The 14,653-nt window shown below is 46.9% G+C and overlaps 1 protein-coding gene across 1 annotated transcript; it reads left to right on the plus strand.

The window, feature by feature from the left end:
• The first annotated feature begins 2,626 nt into the window (after nucleotides 1-2,626).
• Nucleotides 2,627-4,192, plus strand: LOC124035449 (regulator of G-protein signaling 9-binding protein-like). The gene has a single exon (XM_046348899.1). It carries the CDS (start codon nucleotides 2,776-2,778, stop codon nucleotides 3,433-3,435), a length of 660 nt encoding a protein of 219 aa, XP_046204855.1. The 5' UTR covers nucleotides 2,627-2,775; the 3' UTR covers nucleotides 3,436-4,192.
• Nucleotides 4,193-14,653: the final 10,461 nt, after the last annotated feature.

Genomic DNA, 14,653 nt, shown 5'->3' on the forward strand with positions numbered 1-14,653 from the left:
CAGTCAACCCTCCCGACAGACCAGTCAACCCTCCAGACAGATCAGTCAACCCTCCAGACAGACCAGTCAACCCTCCAGACAGACCAGTCAACCCTCCAGACAGGCCAGTCAACCCTACAGACAGACCAGTCAACCCTCCAGACAGACCAGTCAACACTCCAGACAGACCAGTCAACACTCCATCCTCCAGACAGACCAGTCAACCCTCCAGACAGACCAGTCAACCCTCCAGACAGATCAGATATGGAGCCTCTCACCTCTACACAGCAGAGATCACATCCATAACAGATACAACTTGCATCCCTGTACTGTACTTAGTCACAGGAGCGCGCTCACACACCACACACACTCTCTCTCACACACCACACACACTCTCTCTCACAGACCACACACACTCTCTCTCACACACACACCACACACACTCTCTCTCACACATTCTCTCTCACACATACACCACACACACTCTCTCTCACACACCACACACACTCTCTCTCACACACACACACCACACACACACTCTCTCACACACCACACACGCTCTCTCTCACACATTCTCTCTCACACATACACCACACACACTCTCTCTCACACACCACACACACTCTCTCTCACACACACACACCACACACACACTCTCTCACACACCACACACGCTCTCTCTCACACACCACACACACTCTCTCTCACACACACACACACTCTCTCTCACACACCACACACACCCTCTCTCACACACACACCACACACACTCTCTCACACACCACACACACTCTCTCTCACACACACACACCACACACACTCTCTCTCACACACCACACACACTCTCTCTCACACACCACACACACTCTCTCTCACACACACACCACAAACCAGCACAAGGACACACACATTTGTAAATGCACAGACACACAGGTAAGCATGCAAACACACACACAAATCCGTCATAAAAAGTAATCCTATAAAAATTGAAAGTGAAAGGAAACTAGGAGAAATGTAATCAAATCTGCAGAACAGAAAATATTGTATTGATGAAAAGCTCCCATTGATCTGGGAAAACAACGGTCTGATCTCTAAATGGACCTCCTCTTTTTCAACCCTGCAGTGATGATCCATTATGAAGCAGACTGAATGCTGCTGGATCAATGATTATGTCTCAAATGGCACCCTATTCCCTATATAGGGCACTACATTAGACCAGAGCCCTATGGCACCCTATTCCCTATATAGGGCACTACATTAGACCAGAGCCCTATGGCACCTTATTCCCTATATAGTGCACTACTTTAGACCAGAGCCCTATGGCACCTTATTCCCTATATAGTGCACTACTTTAGACCAGAGCCCTATTCCCTATATAGTGCACTACTTTAGACCAGAGCCCTATTCCCTATATAGTGCACTACTTTAGACCAGAGCCCTATTCCCTATATAGTGCACTACTTTAGACCAGAGCCCTATTCCCTATATAGTGCACTACTTTAGACCAGAGCCCTATGGCACCCTATTCCCTATATAGGGCACTACTTTAGACCAGAGCCCTATGGCACCCTATTCCCTATATAGGGCACTACTTTAGACCAGAGCCCTATGGCACCCTATTCCCTAATATATAGTGCACTACTTTAGACCAGAGCCCTATGGCACCCTATTCCCTAATATATAGTGCACTACTTTAGACCACACCCATGTAGCGAAAAGGGTACAATTTGTGAAACAGTTAATATCTCAGCGTCCTCTTCATCTGTGAGCATCACTTTAATAAAGGCTTCCACTACCACCACATACAGTAGTCTAGAGAGGGAGGGGGCTGTGTGTGTGTGAGAATAACTAACCAATCACAATACGTATCCCACTGGAGATGTTTTCTCACTAACCAATCAGTGGATCTCTAGGCTTCTCTACTCTGTCCAATGTTCCAGAATGCCTACATCTGAAAGCTCCGGTCTTGTTCTGCATGTGACCACACAAAGCGCTTATGGTGTTTAAAACAGCACCGTGGACAGACTGAAGTGGCTTCCGTTCAGATGAATAAGAAACAGCCCCACGATACTTAGACAACCAACCAACCAGTTTGATTTGGTTCGTCCAGCGGGAACGGTCTGTCTCTCACGCTGAGCTGAGCTGACATTTAACAGTGTTTGTTTTATATAATCATCACCATCCAGATGTGCATCTAAGAAGACGGCGACGGCATTAATGGACTTTCCGTTATTTTTTTGTTTGCGAGCCGACGCTGCCTGGAGTTGTTCTGTCTGGATACTGTGGAGTTGATGTTTAATAGGAAACACCTGTAGCTGAATCCGCTACACAGTCTCTAATATATTGGACTATTATTAGCCACAAACCAACAGAAATGTTTTGATACACTATCTATTTTCTGCAGGCAGGGAGGGCTGGTCTCTCTGACGCTGTCGGCCATCTAATCTCCAATGCAAAAGAGCGAAGGTAAAGCCATTTACTGGTCCATTAATATCTAAGCTTCTCTCTCGGCTCTCTGTGCTGCTCGCAGACAGGAACATGGATAGAGAGGAATTCGCTGTGACAAGAGCTTTGACTGGATTCGTGTGGATGGTGTTCTCTTGTCCAAACTAAAAACTAATATAAAAAAAGACAGTGGAATCGAGCTCAAAACCGACCACGGTGCGTCTGGCGGTTCGCGATCATCATCCTTTTTTGTTGTTGTTGCGCACCGCTTTTAAAAAAATTAATTGAATGCATTTTTAATGTAGCCGGGGGAGATCAGAGGTGGGCTTATATTTGAATTAAAAAACAACCATGGGGGGCACAGATGAGTGTAAAACCATGCTGGATGCTCTGAACAAAGTCACAGCGTGCTACAGGCACCTGGTCATCGCGCTGGGCAGCACATCGGACTCTCAGAACCTGCGCGAGGAACTCAAGAAGACCCGGAAGAAAGCCCAGGAGCTCGCTGTGGCCAACCGGAATAAACTAACCGAGTTGCTCAAAGACAAGACCACCAGCAAGGACGACCGGGCTGAGTATGAGAGGCTATGGGTGCTGTTCACCAGCAGCATGGAGCTACTGGAAGTGGACATGAAGCGGAGCTTGGAGATAGGGCAGGAGTTCCCCCTCAAGGTGCCCACCAGACACCTCATCCAGACGGGCATGACCGGCAGCACCACCACGGTGGCCGCCAGGGCCATGTCTGTGCAGAACATGAAGTACGACGCGGACAGCAACATCGACACTGCCGACCTGAAGGAGCTCCAGGCTGAGATCACCCAGGTGGGCCAGATGATGGAGGAGATGGAGATGAAGGTGCAGGTGGCTCCGTGGGCCGTGGAGGCCAAGCAGGAGGCCGGCGCCGAGCTCAAATCCACCCTGAGCGTCGGGAACTCCTCCGTGGGCGTCATTTCCATCTGTGAAGAGGAGCCCAAGGACGAGATAGATGAAGGGGTGACAATAACGGAATGATCACATGCATCGCTGGATTCATATTCGTTGCTATTGTAGTAATCGCCGGGATTCTAGGATACTTCGTAATCGGTGGATAGGATACTTAGTTCTGGACGTTTTGAGCCAGCCTGGGAATACTTCACAGATAAACAGCGGGCGCAGCTCAGAGACAGATACAGCCCGGGATGGACACTAGGCAGGTTATATGCCCGGAGAAACGGCTCTGTTGTTGAGGAGAGAGAGACTAGCACGAGGAGCTGTCGAGGTGATGAAAACTGTTACGTCTGCATCCCAAATGGCACCGATTCCACATATAGTCCTCTACTTTAGACCAGAGCCACTACAAGGCGTTATTCCCCATATAGTCCTCTACTTTAGACCAGAGTCACTACAAGGCGTTATTCCACATATAGTCCTCTACTTTAGACCAGAGTCACTACAAGGCTTTATTCCACATATAGTCCTCTACTTTAGACCAGAGTCACTACAAGGCTTTATGCCACATATAGTCCTCTACTTTAGACCAGAGTCACTACAGGGATTTATTCCACATATAGTCCTCTACTTAAGACCAGAGTCACTACAAGGCTTTATTCCACATATAGTCCTCTACTTTAGACCAGAGTCACTACAAGGCTTTATTCCACATATAGTCCTCTACTATAGATGAGTAGGTTCTCCTCATAGCTAGAGCAGAGGGAGGGTTTTGTCAACAGGGGGTAGATGAGTAGGTTCTCCTCATAGCTAGAGCAGAGGGAGGGTTTTGTCTACAGGGGTAGATGAGTAGGTTCTCCTCATAGCTAGAGCAGAGGGAGGGTTTTGTCTACAGGGGGTAGATGAGTAGGTAATCCTCATAGCTAGAGCAGAGGGAGGGTTTTGTCAACAGGGGGTAGATGAGTAGGTTCTCCTCATAGCTAGAGCAGAGGGAGGGTTTTGTCTACAGGGGGTAGATGAGTAGGTTCTCCTCATAGCTAGAGCAGAGGGAGGGTTTTGTCAACAGGGGGTAGATGAGTAGGTTCTCCTCATAGCTAGAGCAGAGGGAGGGTTTTGTCTACAGGGGGTAGATGAGTAGGTTCTCCTCATAGCTAGAGCAGAGGGAGGGTTTTGTCTACAGGGGGTAGATGAGTAGGTCCTCCAGTGGCAGGCAGGTAGCACTGTTCACTCGCCTCGCAGTCCCAGCTGTCTGACTGCCTTGTACAAGATGCAGTTCATTACTACGTTCCCACTAACTCAATGATGTCAGCCAGCACACATCTTCAGAGGAATCCTCAGACTGAGCATTGAATTCATCCCTGCCAGCTTGCAGTCCTCCTCAGGGGTCAGGAGACCATAAAAACAAGCAAAAGATGTGGTGGGGTATTCAAACCAAAACACACTAGCTAACTAGCTAACTAGCATTGTTAACTAGTATTGTTGAAAGAACTGATTTTCCATCACATTCACAGGTAGGAAACACATTGATTTTACCCAGACTTAGTCTATACCCATTGAGCTATTCAAAACCAAAAATAAAATCAAACTATTCAAACTAAAAAAAACAAATAAAAATGATTAAATATTAACTAAATGTACCGGAGCTCTCTGCCTAGGCGACCTCACAGCGCCATGGCAACATGTGTAGAATGGCAGGGAATTTGTTCTCTGCCTCATGGCAACAAAAATACATCCTCTAAAGTAGTGCACTATATAGGGAATAGGGTTCCATATGGCTCTGGTCTAAAGTAGTACACTATATAGGGAATAGGGTTCTATAGGGCTCTGGTCTAAAGTAGTGCACTATATAGGGAATAGGGTTCTATAGGGCTCTGGTCTAAAGTAGTACACTATATAGGGAATAGGGTTCTATAGGGCTCTGGTCTAAAGTAGTACACTATATAGGGAATAGGGTTCTATAGGGCTCTGGTCTAAAGTAGTGCACTATATAGGGAATAGGGTTCCATAGGGCTCTGGTCTAAAGTAGTACACTATATAGGGAATAGGGTTCTATAGGGCTCTGGTCTAAAGTAGTGCACTATATAGGGAATAGGGCTCTGGTCTATAGTAGTACCACTATATAGGGAATAGGGCTCTGGTCTATAGTAGTGCACTATATAGGGAATAGGGTTCCATAGGGCTCTGGTCTAAAGTAGTGCACTATATATGGGGCTCTGGTCTAAAGTAGTGCACTATATAGGGAATAGGGTGCCATTTGGGACGCACTCCTATGGGACACATCCATGTAAGGAGTTACTCGGCCTCGTAGAGCCTTTCTGAATGTATTCAGCATCTTTATGAGAAATTGCACTAGATATATTTTTAGAAGTACAAGATGTTAGGTCTAGAAAGGGAGGCAGAGCGTGTTGGGCTCCACACGATCACACAGGCAGGTCTAAGTATTATCCTACACAGAGAATGTCCATTAGTAGGGTCTAGGCTAGGGAGAGGAAATGTGTGTCCACGATGTGAAAGAGAACACATCTACTGGTTAAACACGGTTGCTATTGGAATTTCACATATACATCTTCAACGTCAGTTTCATGTTCGTTTATATCTATCATCCCTCCCTCCATCATCCCTCCCTCCATCCATCATCCCTCCATCCATCATCCCTCCCTCCATCCATCATCCCTCCATCCATCATCCCTCCCTCCATCCATCATCCCTCCATCCATCATCCCTCCCTCCATCCATCATCCCTCATCCATCATCCCTCCCTCCATCCATCATCCCTCCCTCCATCCATCATCCCTCCCTCCATCCATCATCCCTCCCTCCATCCATCATCCCTCCATCCATCATCCCTCCATCCATCATCCCTCCATCCATCATCCCTCCCTCCATCATCCCTCCCTCCATCCATCATCCCTCCCTCCATCCATCATCCCTCCATCCATCCATCCATCATCCCTCCATCCATCATCCCTCCCTCCATCCATCATCCCTCCCTCCATCCATCATCCCTCCATCCATCATCCCTCCCTCCATCCATCATCCCTCCCTCCATCCATCATCCCTCCATCCATCATCCCTCCCTCCATCCATCCATCATCCCTCCCTCCATAATATACCAAATGCCTGTTCCCTTTCTATTACCAAGGCCCAGAGCAGTGTTCGTTTATATCCATCATCCCTCCATCCATCATCCCTCCCTCCATCCATCATCCCTCCCTCCATCCATCATCCCTCCATCCATCATCCCTCCCTCCATCCATCCATCATCCCTCCCTCCATAATATACCAAATGCCTGTTCCCTTTCTATTACCAAGGCCCAGAGCAGTGTTCGTTTATATCCATCATCCCTCCATCCATCATCCCTCCCTCCATCCATCATCCCTCCATCCATCATCCCTCCCTCCATCCATCCATCATCCCTCCCTCCATAATATACCAAATGCCTGTTCCCTTTCTATTACCAAGGCCCAGAGCAGTGTTCGTTTATATCCATCATCCCTCCCTCCATCCATCATCCCTCCCTCCCTCCATCCATCATCCCTCCCTCCATCCATCATCCCTCCCTCCATAATATACCAAATGCCTGTTCCCTTTCCATTACCAAGGCCCAGAGCAGTGTTTGGTTTAATACCAATGCAGGAGTTTGCATACTGGATTGGTTTGTAAATATTGTGTTCCTGTTTCAAATAGAGTACATTCTATGAAGTCTTGTTTATTATAATAAACATGTCAAAGACATTGTCTATGAATATCTCATGAATCTTTTCAGCTGCTGTTAACACTTTAAATCTACTGTTTGATGTAACCATATTGGTGCTCTTTACCCCAGCTGTTACCTAGGCTGTTACCCCAGCTGTTACCCCAGGCTGTTACCCCAGCTGTTACCCCGGCTGTTACCCCAGCTGTTACCCCAGCTGTTACCTAGGCTGTTACCCCAGCTGTTACCCAGGCTGTTACCCCAGACTGTTACCCCAGCTGTTACCCCAGCTGTTACCCAGGCTGTTACCCAGGCTGTTACCCCAGGCTGTTACCCCAGGCTGTTACCCCAGCTGTTACCTAGGCTGTTACCCAGGCTGTTACCCAGGCTGTTACCTAGGCTGTTACCCCAGCTGTTACCCCAGACTGTTACCCCAGCTGTTACCCCAGCTGTTACCCAGGCTGTTACCCCAGCTGTTACCCCAGGCTGTTACCCCGGCTGTTACCCAGGCTGTTACCCAGGCTGTTACCCCAGGCTGTTACCCCAGGCTGTTACCCCAGGCTGTTACCCCAGGCTGTTACCCCAGAGCTGTTACCCCAGAGCTGTTACCCCAGGCTGTTAACCCAGGCTGTTACCCCAGGGCTGTTACCCCAGCTGTTACCCCGGCTGTTACCCAGGATGTTACCCCGGTGGCCTATGGAGGTGTGAATTAGGAGTAGACATTGCACTGCTTTGAGACATTCAGTTTATATCCTGTATGGAGGCAGCATCCTATTTACAAGGTCTTTATCTTTCAAAGATAGCCACAAACAGTGTGATTTAAAAGTTAATTGGGTTGCAGAGGTCTCAGGATGCTTTTGGTTCTCCTAATGGGATTAGGGAGTAAGAATTTAAAGTCCACCAAGTATGGCAACGCGCACGTTGATGCTTACTGACTGGTGGCCTGCTTCGACAATTCAAGAGTTGAGCTTTAGGTGGGAAGACCTCAAACAGGATGAAGGGAAAGTGAGGTTAGAAGATTAGGGAGACAGAGACAAGGAGAGAGAGAGACAGGAGGAAGAGAGAGAAAGGAGAGAGAGAGAGAGGAGGGAGAGAAAGGAGAGAGAGGAGGGAGAGAAAGGAGAGAGAGAGAGAGAGAGCGAGAGAGAGGAGGGAGAGAGAGAGGAGGGAGAGAGAGAAAGGAGGGAGAGAGAGAGGATGGAGAGAGAGAGGATGGAGAGAGAGACAGGAGGGAGAAAGAGAAAGGAGGGAGAGAGAGAGGAGGGAGAGAGAGAGGAGAGAGAGAGATGAGGGAGAGGAGAGAGGGGGAGAGAGAGAGGGGGAGAGAGAGGAGAGAGGGAGAGCATGTGAGAGGTTGAGCAGGTATTCAGATGTGGAGCAGAGAGCACGGAGACCAAATGCCAGGTTTATCAGCCTCTCAGAGTACTAGTCTATCAGCCTCTCAGAGTACTAGTCTATCAGCCTCTCAGAGTACTAGTCTATCAGCCTCTCAGAGTACTAGTCTATCAGCCTCTCAGAGTACTAGTCTATCAGCCTCTCAGAGTACTAGTCTATCAGCCTCTCAGAGTACTAGTCTATCAGCCTCTCAGAGTACTAGTCCACTTGTGTTCAGGTCAAGTAACTGATGTTGCTTATTGCTCCACCATTATATTTTTGTACTTTTGCCATTTTGGTATTGAACATGTGGATTCAAATGGCACCCTATTCCCTATATGGTGCACTAATTTAAATGGCCCTGGTCAAAAGTAATGCACTATGTAGAGAATAAGGCGCCATAGGGCTCTGGTCTAAAGTAGTGCACTATATAGGGATTAGGGTTCCATATGCCTCTGGTCTAAAGTAGTGCACTACATAGGGAATAGGGTGCCGTTTGGAAGCCGGCCCATGTCTGGGCTACTGTCTCTCTAAGTGGTGTAATGATGGCCCCTTCCTGTTGAAGATGGTTGTGGACAGAAAGACAACCAGTGGTGTCTAAAGGCCACTCAGCATCCAGGGATCTATTTACCCTGAGCAGGAGGTATAGAGGATCTATTTACCCTGAGCAGGAGGTATAGAGGATCTATTTACCCTGAGCAGGAGGTATAGAGGATCTATTTACCCTGAGCAGGAGGTATAGAGGATCTATTTACCCTGAGCAGGAGGTATAGAGGATCTATTTACCCTGAGCAGGAGGTATAGAGGATCTATTTACCCTGAGCAGGAGGTATAGAGGATCTATTTACCCTGAGCAGGAGGTATAGAGGATCTATTTACCCTGAGCAGGAGGTATAGAGGATCTATTTACCCTGAGCAGGAGGTATAGAGGATCTATTTACCCTGAGCAGGAGGTATAGAGGATCTATTTACCCTGAGCAGGAGGTATAGAGGATCTATTTACCCTGAGCAGGAGGTATAGAGGATTTGTAAAGAGGTGTTAAGTTACAGGGGCGTCAGGGTGGCCTAATGGTTAGAGTGTAGAGGAGGTAGGACTCACTGGGGGGCAGGGTAGCCTAGTGGTTAGAGGGGGCAGGGTAGCCTAGTGGTTAGAGGGGGCAGGGTAGCCTAGTGGTTAGAGCGTTATGTTACAGGGGCGGCAGGGTAGCCTAGTGGTTAGAGTGTAGAGGAGGTAGGACTCACTGGGGGGCAGGGTAGCCTAGTGGTTAGAGTGTAGAGGAGGTAGGACACACTGGGGGGGGCAGGGTAGCCTAGTGGTTAGAGTGTAGAGGAGGTAGGACACACTGGGGGGCAGGGTAGCCTAGTGGTTAGAGTGTAGAGGAGGTAGGACACACTGAGGGGGCAGGGTAGCCTAGTGGTTAGAGTGTAGAGGAGGTAGGACACACTGGGGGGGCAGGGTAGCCTAGTGGTTAGAGTGTAGAGGAGGTAGGACACACTGGGGGGCAGGGTAGCCTAGTGGTTAGAGTGTAGAGGAGGTAGGACACACTGGGGGGGCAGGGTAGCCTAGTGGTTAGAGTGTAGAGGAGGTAGGACACACTGGGGGGCAGGGTAGCCTAGTGGTTAGAGTGTAGAGGAGGTAGGACACACTGGGGGGGCAGGGTAGCCTAGTGGTTAGAGGGGGGCAGGGTAGCCTAGTGGTTAGAGCGTTGGACTAGTAACTGGAAGGTTGATCTATTTACCCTGAGCAGGAGATATAGAGAGGATTCATAAAGAGGTGTTATGTTACAGCAGGTCTAGAGCCTCATGAACATGTTGGAACTGTCTAACCCATAACCTATAACCCCTAACCTTTATCCTCTAGTCCTTAACCCCTGTCCTCTAACCTATAACCCCTAACAGTTATCCTCTAGTCCTTAACCCCTGTCATCTAACCTATAACCCCTAACCGTTATCCTCTAGTCCTTAACCCCTGTCCTCTAACCTATAACCCCTAACCTTTATCCTCTAGTCCTTAACCCCTGTCCTCTAACCTATAACCCCTAACCTTTATCCTCTAGTCCTTAACCCCTGTCCTCTAACCTATAACCCCTGACCGTTATCCTCTAGTCCTTAACCCCTGTCCTCTAACCTATAACCCCTAACCTTTATCCTCTAGTCCTTAACCCCTGTCCTCTAACCTATAACCCCTAACCGTTATCATCTAGTCCTTAACCCCTGTCCTCTAACCTATAACCCCTGACCGTTATCCTCTAGTCCTTAACACCTGTCCTCTAACCTATAACCCCTAACCTTTATCCTCTAGTCCTTAACCCCTGTCCTCTAACCTATAACCCCTAACTGTTATCATCTAACCTATAACCTATAACCTATGAGGGGGTCTCAGTATGAGGGGGTCTCAGTATGAGGAGGTCTCAGTATGAGGAGGTCTCAGTACGAGGAGGTCTCAGTATGAGAATGTCTCAGTATGAGGTCTCAGGTCAGTATGAGGAGGTCGCAGTATGAGGAGGTCTCAGTACGAGGAGGTCTCAGTATGAGAATGTCTCAGTATGAGGTCTCAGGTCAGTATGAGGAGGTCGCAGTATGAGGAGGTCTCAGTATGAGGAGGTCTCAGTACGAGGAGGTCTCAGTATGAGGAGGTCTCAGTACGAGGTCTCAGTATGAGGAGGTCTCAGTATGAGGAGGTCTCAGTACGAGGAGGTCTCAGTATGAGGTCTCAGTACGAGGAGGTCTCAGTATGAGGGGGTCTCAGTATGAGGGAGTCTCAGTATGAGGAGGTCTCAGTATGAGGAGGTCTCAGTACGAGGAGGTCTCAGTATGAGAATGTCTCAGTATGAGGAGGTGTCAGTATGAGGAGGTCTCAGTATGAGGAGGTCTCAGTATGAGGAGGTCTCAGTACGAGGAGGTCTCAGTACGAGGAGGTCTCTGTATGAGGTCTTTAGCCTCATGCTCATGTTGTCCCTGTCTAGAAACAACCCTAATGCTTAAACCTTCAACATAATTATTTCAGATCCACATTGCCTAAGGAGGAGAGATAAGGATAACTAATGTGGCAGGTTAGGATAACTAACGTGGCAGGGTAGGATAACTAACGTGGCAGGTTAGGATAACTAACGTGGCAGGTTAGGATAGATAACTAACGTGGCAGGTTAGGATAACTAATGTAGCAGGTTAGGATAACTAACGTGGCAGGTTAGGATAACTAACGTGGCAGGTTAGGATAACTAATGTGGCAGGTTAGGATAACTAACGTGGCAGGTTAGGATAACTAACGTGGCATGTTAGGATAACTAATGTAGCAGGTTAGGATAACTAATGTAGCAGGTTAGGATAGATAACTAACGTGGCAGGTTAGGATAACTAACGTGGCAGGTTAGGATAGATAACTAACATGGCAGGTTAGGATAACTAATGTAGCAGGTTAGGATAACTAATGTGGCAGGTTAGGATAACTAATGTAGCAGGTTAGGATTACTAACGTGGCAGGTTAGGATAACTAACGTGGCAGGTTAGGATAGATAACTAACGTGGCAGGTTAGGATAGATAACTAACGTGGCAGGTTAGGATAACTAACGTGGCAGGTTAGGATAGATAACTAACGTGGCAGGTTAGGATAGATAACTAACGTGGCAGGTTAGGATAACTAACGTGGCAGGTTAGGATAGATAACTAACGTGGCAGGTTAGGATAGATAACTAACGTGGCAGGTTAGGATAGATAACTAACGTGGCAGGTTGGGATAGATAACTAACGTGGCAGGTTAGGATTACTAACGTGGCAGGTTAGGATAGATAACTAACGTGGCAGGTTAGGATAGATAACTAACGTGGCAGGTTAGGATAGATAACTAACGTGGCAGGTTAGGATAGATAACTAACGTGGCAGGTTAGGATAGATAACTAATGTAGCAGGTTAGGATAACTAACGTGGCAGGTTAGGATAACTAACGTGGCAGGTTAGGATTACTAACGTGGCAGGTTAGGATAACTAACGTGGCAGGTTAGGATAACTAACGTGGCAGGTTAGGATAACTAACGTGGCAGGTTAGGATAACTAACGTGGCAGGTTAGGATAACTAATGTAGCAGGTTAGGATAACTAACGTGGCAGGTTAGGATAACTAACGTGGCAGGTTAGGATAACTAACGTGGCAGGTTAGGATAACTAACGTGGCAGGTTAGGAGACTGAGGATAAGGTTTTGCAGAAGGGTTAAGTTTAGCTAAAATGCTATATTTGTCAACAACTGTTATCCCCGACGTGACAACTATATGGAACTGTAATGGTAGCTACAATGGTACAAACCAGCCCCTCTCCTCATCCTCTCCTCATCTTCTCTCCCTTCCGCTCATCCTCAACTCCCCTCTCCTCCTCGTCATCCTCTATTCTCCTCACTTAACCTCCCCTCTTCTGTCCTGTTGTCTCCACTCCTATCTCCATTTATTCTCTTCCCCCTCCTCTCCCCATCCCTCACTCTTCTCATCATTCTCTCCTTCTCCTCATCCTGCTCATCCAAAAATATACATGTGATTAAAAATTCATGACTAGGGGAGAAAGAGAAACCATTTAAATAATGGTTGAGATAGAGCCACTTCTACATCTGTCCCTAAAGGTACAACACTTCTACATATGTCCCTAAAGGTATAAACACTTCTACATCTGTCCCTAAATGTACAACACTTCTACATCTGCCCCTAAAGGTATAAACACTTCTACATCTGTCCCTAAAGGTACAACACTTCTACATCTGTCCCTAAAGGTACAACACTTCTACATCTGTCCCTAAAGGTACAACACTTCTACATCTGTCCCTAAAGGTATAAACACTTCTACATCTGTCCCTAAAGGTATAAACACTTCTACATCTGTAAAGGTACAACACTTCTACATCTGTAAATGTACAACACTTCTACATCTGTAAAGGTACAACACTTCTACATCTGTCCCTAAAGGTATAAACACTTCTACATCTGTCCCTAAAGGTATAAACACTTCTACATCTGTAAAGGTACAACACTTCTACATCTGTAAAGGTACAACACTTCTACATCTGTAAAGGTACAACACTTCTACATCTGTCCCTAAAGGTATAAACACTTCCACGCCGGTCCCTAAAGGTAAAACACTTCTATATCTGTCCCTAAAGGTATAAACACTTCTACATCTGTAAAGGTACAACACTTCTACATCTGCCCCTAAAGGTATAAACACTTCTACATCTGTCCCTAAAGGTACAACACTTCTACATCTGTCCCTAAAGGTACAACACTTCTACATCTGTCCCTAAAGGTACAACACTTCTACATCTGTCCCTAAAGGTACAACACTTCTACATCTGTCCCTAAAGGTACAACACTTCTACATCTGTCCCTAAAGGTATAAACACTTCTACATCTGTCCCTAAAGGTATAAACACTTCTACATCTGTCCCTAAAGGTATAAACACTTCTACATCTGTCCCTAAAGGTACAACACTTCTACATCTGTCCCTAAAGGTACAACACTTCTACATCTGTCCCTAAATGTATAAACACTTCTACATCTGTCCCTAAAGGTATAAACACTTCTACATCTGTCCCTAAAGATACAACACTTCTACATCTGTCCCTAAAGATACAACACTTCTACATCTGTCCCTAAAGGTACAACACTTCTACATCTGTCCCTAAAGGTATAAACACTTCTACATCTGTCCCTAAAGGTACAACACTTCTACATCTGTCCCTAAAGGTATAAACACTTCTACATCTGTCCCTAAATGTATAAACACATCTACATCTGTCCCTAAACGGCTGTCCTCTGAGGGCACATTTTGTCTTCAAAATTTATCAGCAAATATACCACCACCAGGAAGGAAGATGGCGGACGGAAGACAGGGTGGTGCGGCAGGTGCCGCTTCTCATTCGAATGCTGTAATTTTATCTAAACCATCAGTTCCGATCCCAGTTAAGTAACTCATGCAAAGAGTTAAAGCGCAATTATGCGTTTTATCTCCAGTACTCTGCCATGATTGTCAGTTATGTAGCTGCTCTACTGATAATCTCAGTGTGTCCTTGCTGGGATGACACAATCAGTCTACTACTGGAGAATATCAACACCAAACACATTGGTTCACCGTTCCACGGAGCGGACAGTACACAGCATACCATAATGTTCTGAATAATGGCCAAGTCTACCTCGCTCCTCATTCTACTAAACCGCTTAGGTGTAACAAACACAAGTCCAACATTTATCGGAA

The sequence above is a fragment of the Oncorhynchus gorbuscha genome, linkage group LG05 (genome assembly GCF_021184085.1).
Source record: "Oncorhynchus gorbuscha isolate QuinsamMale2020 ecotype Even-year linkage group LG05, OgorEven_v1.0, whole genome shotgun sequence".
NCBI classification, from domain to species: Eukaryota; Metazoa; Chordata; class Actinopteri; order Salmoniformes; family Salmonidae; genus Oncorhynchus; species Oncorhynchus gorbuscha.

Coding starts and splice junctions, on each gene's coding strand:
- LOC124035449 (XM_046348899.1), top strand. CDS start 2,776: ATGGGGGGCACAGATGAGTGTAAAACCATGCTGGATGCTCTGAACAAA.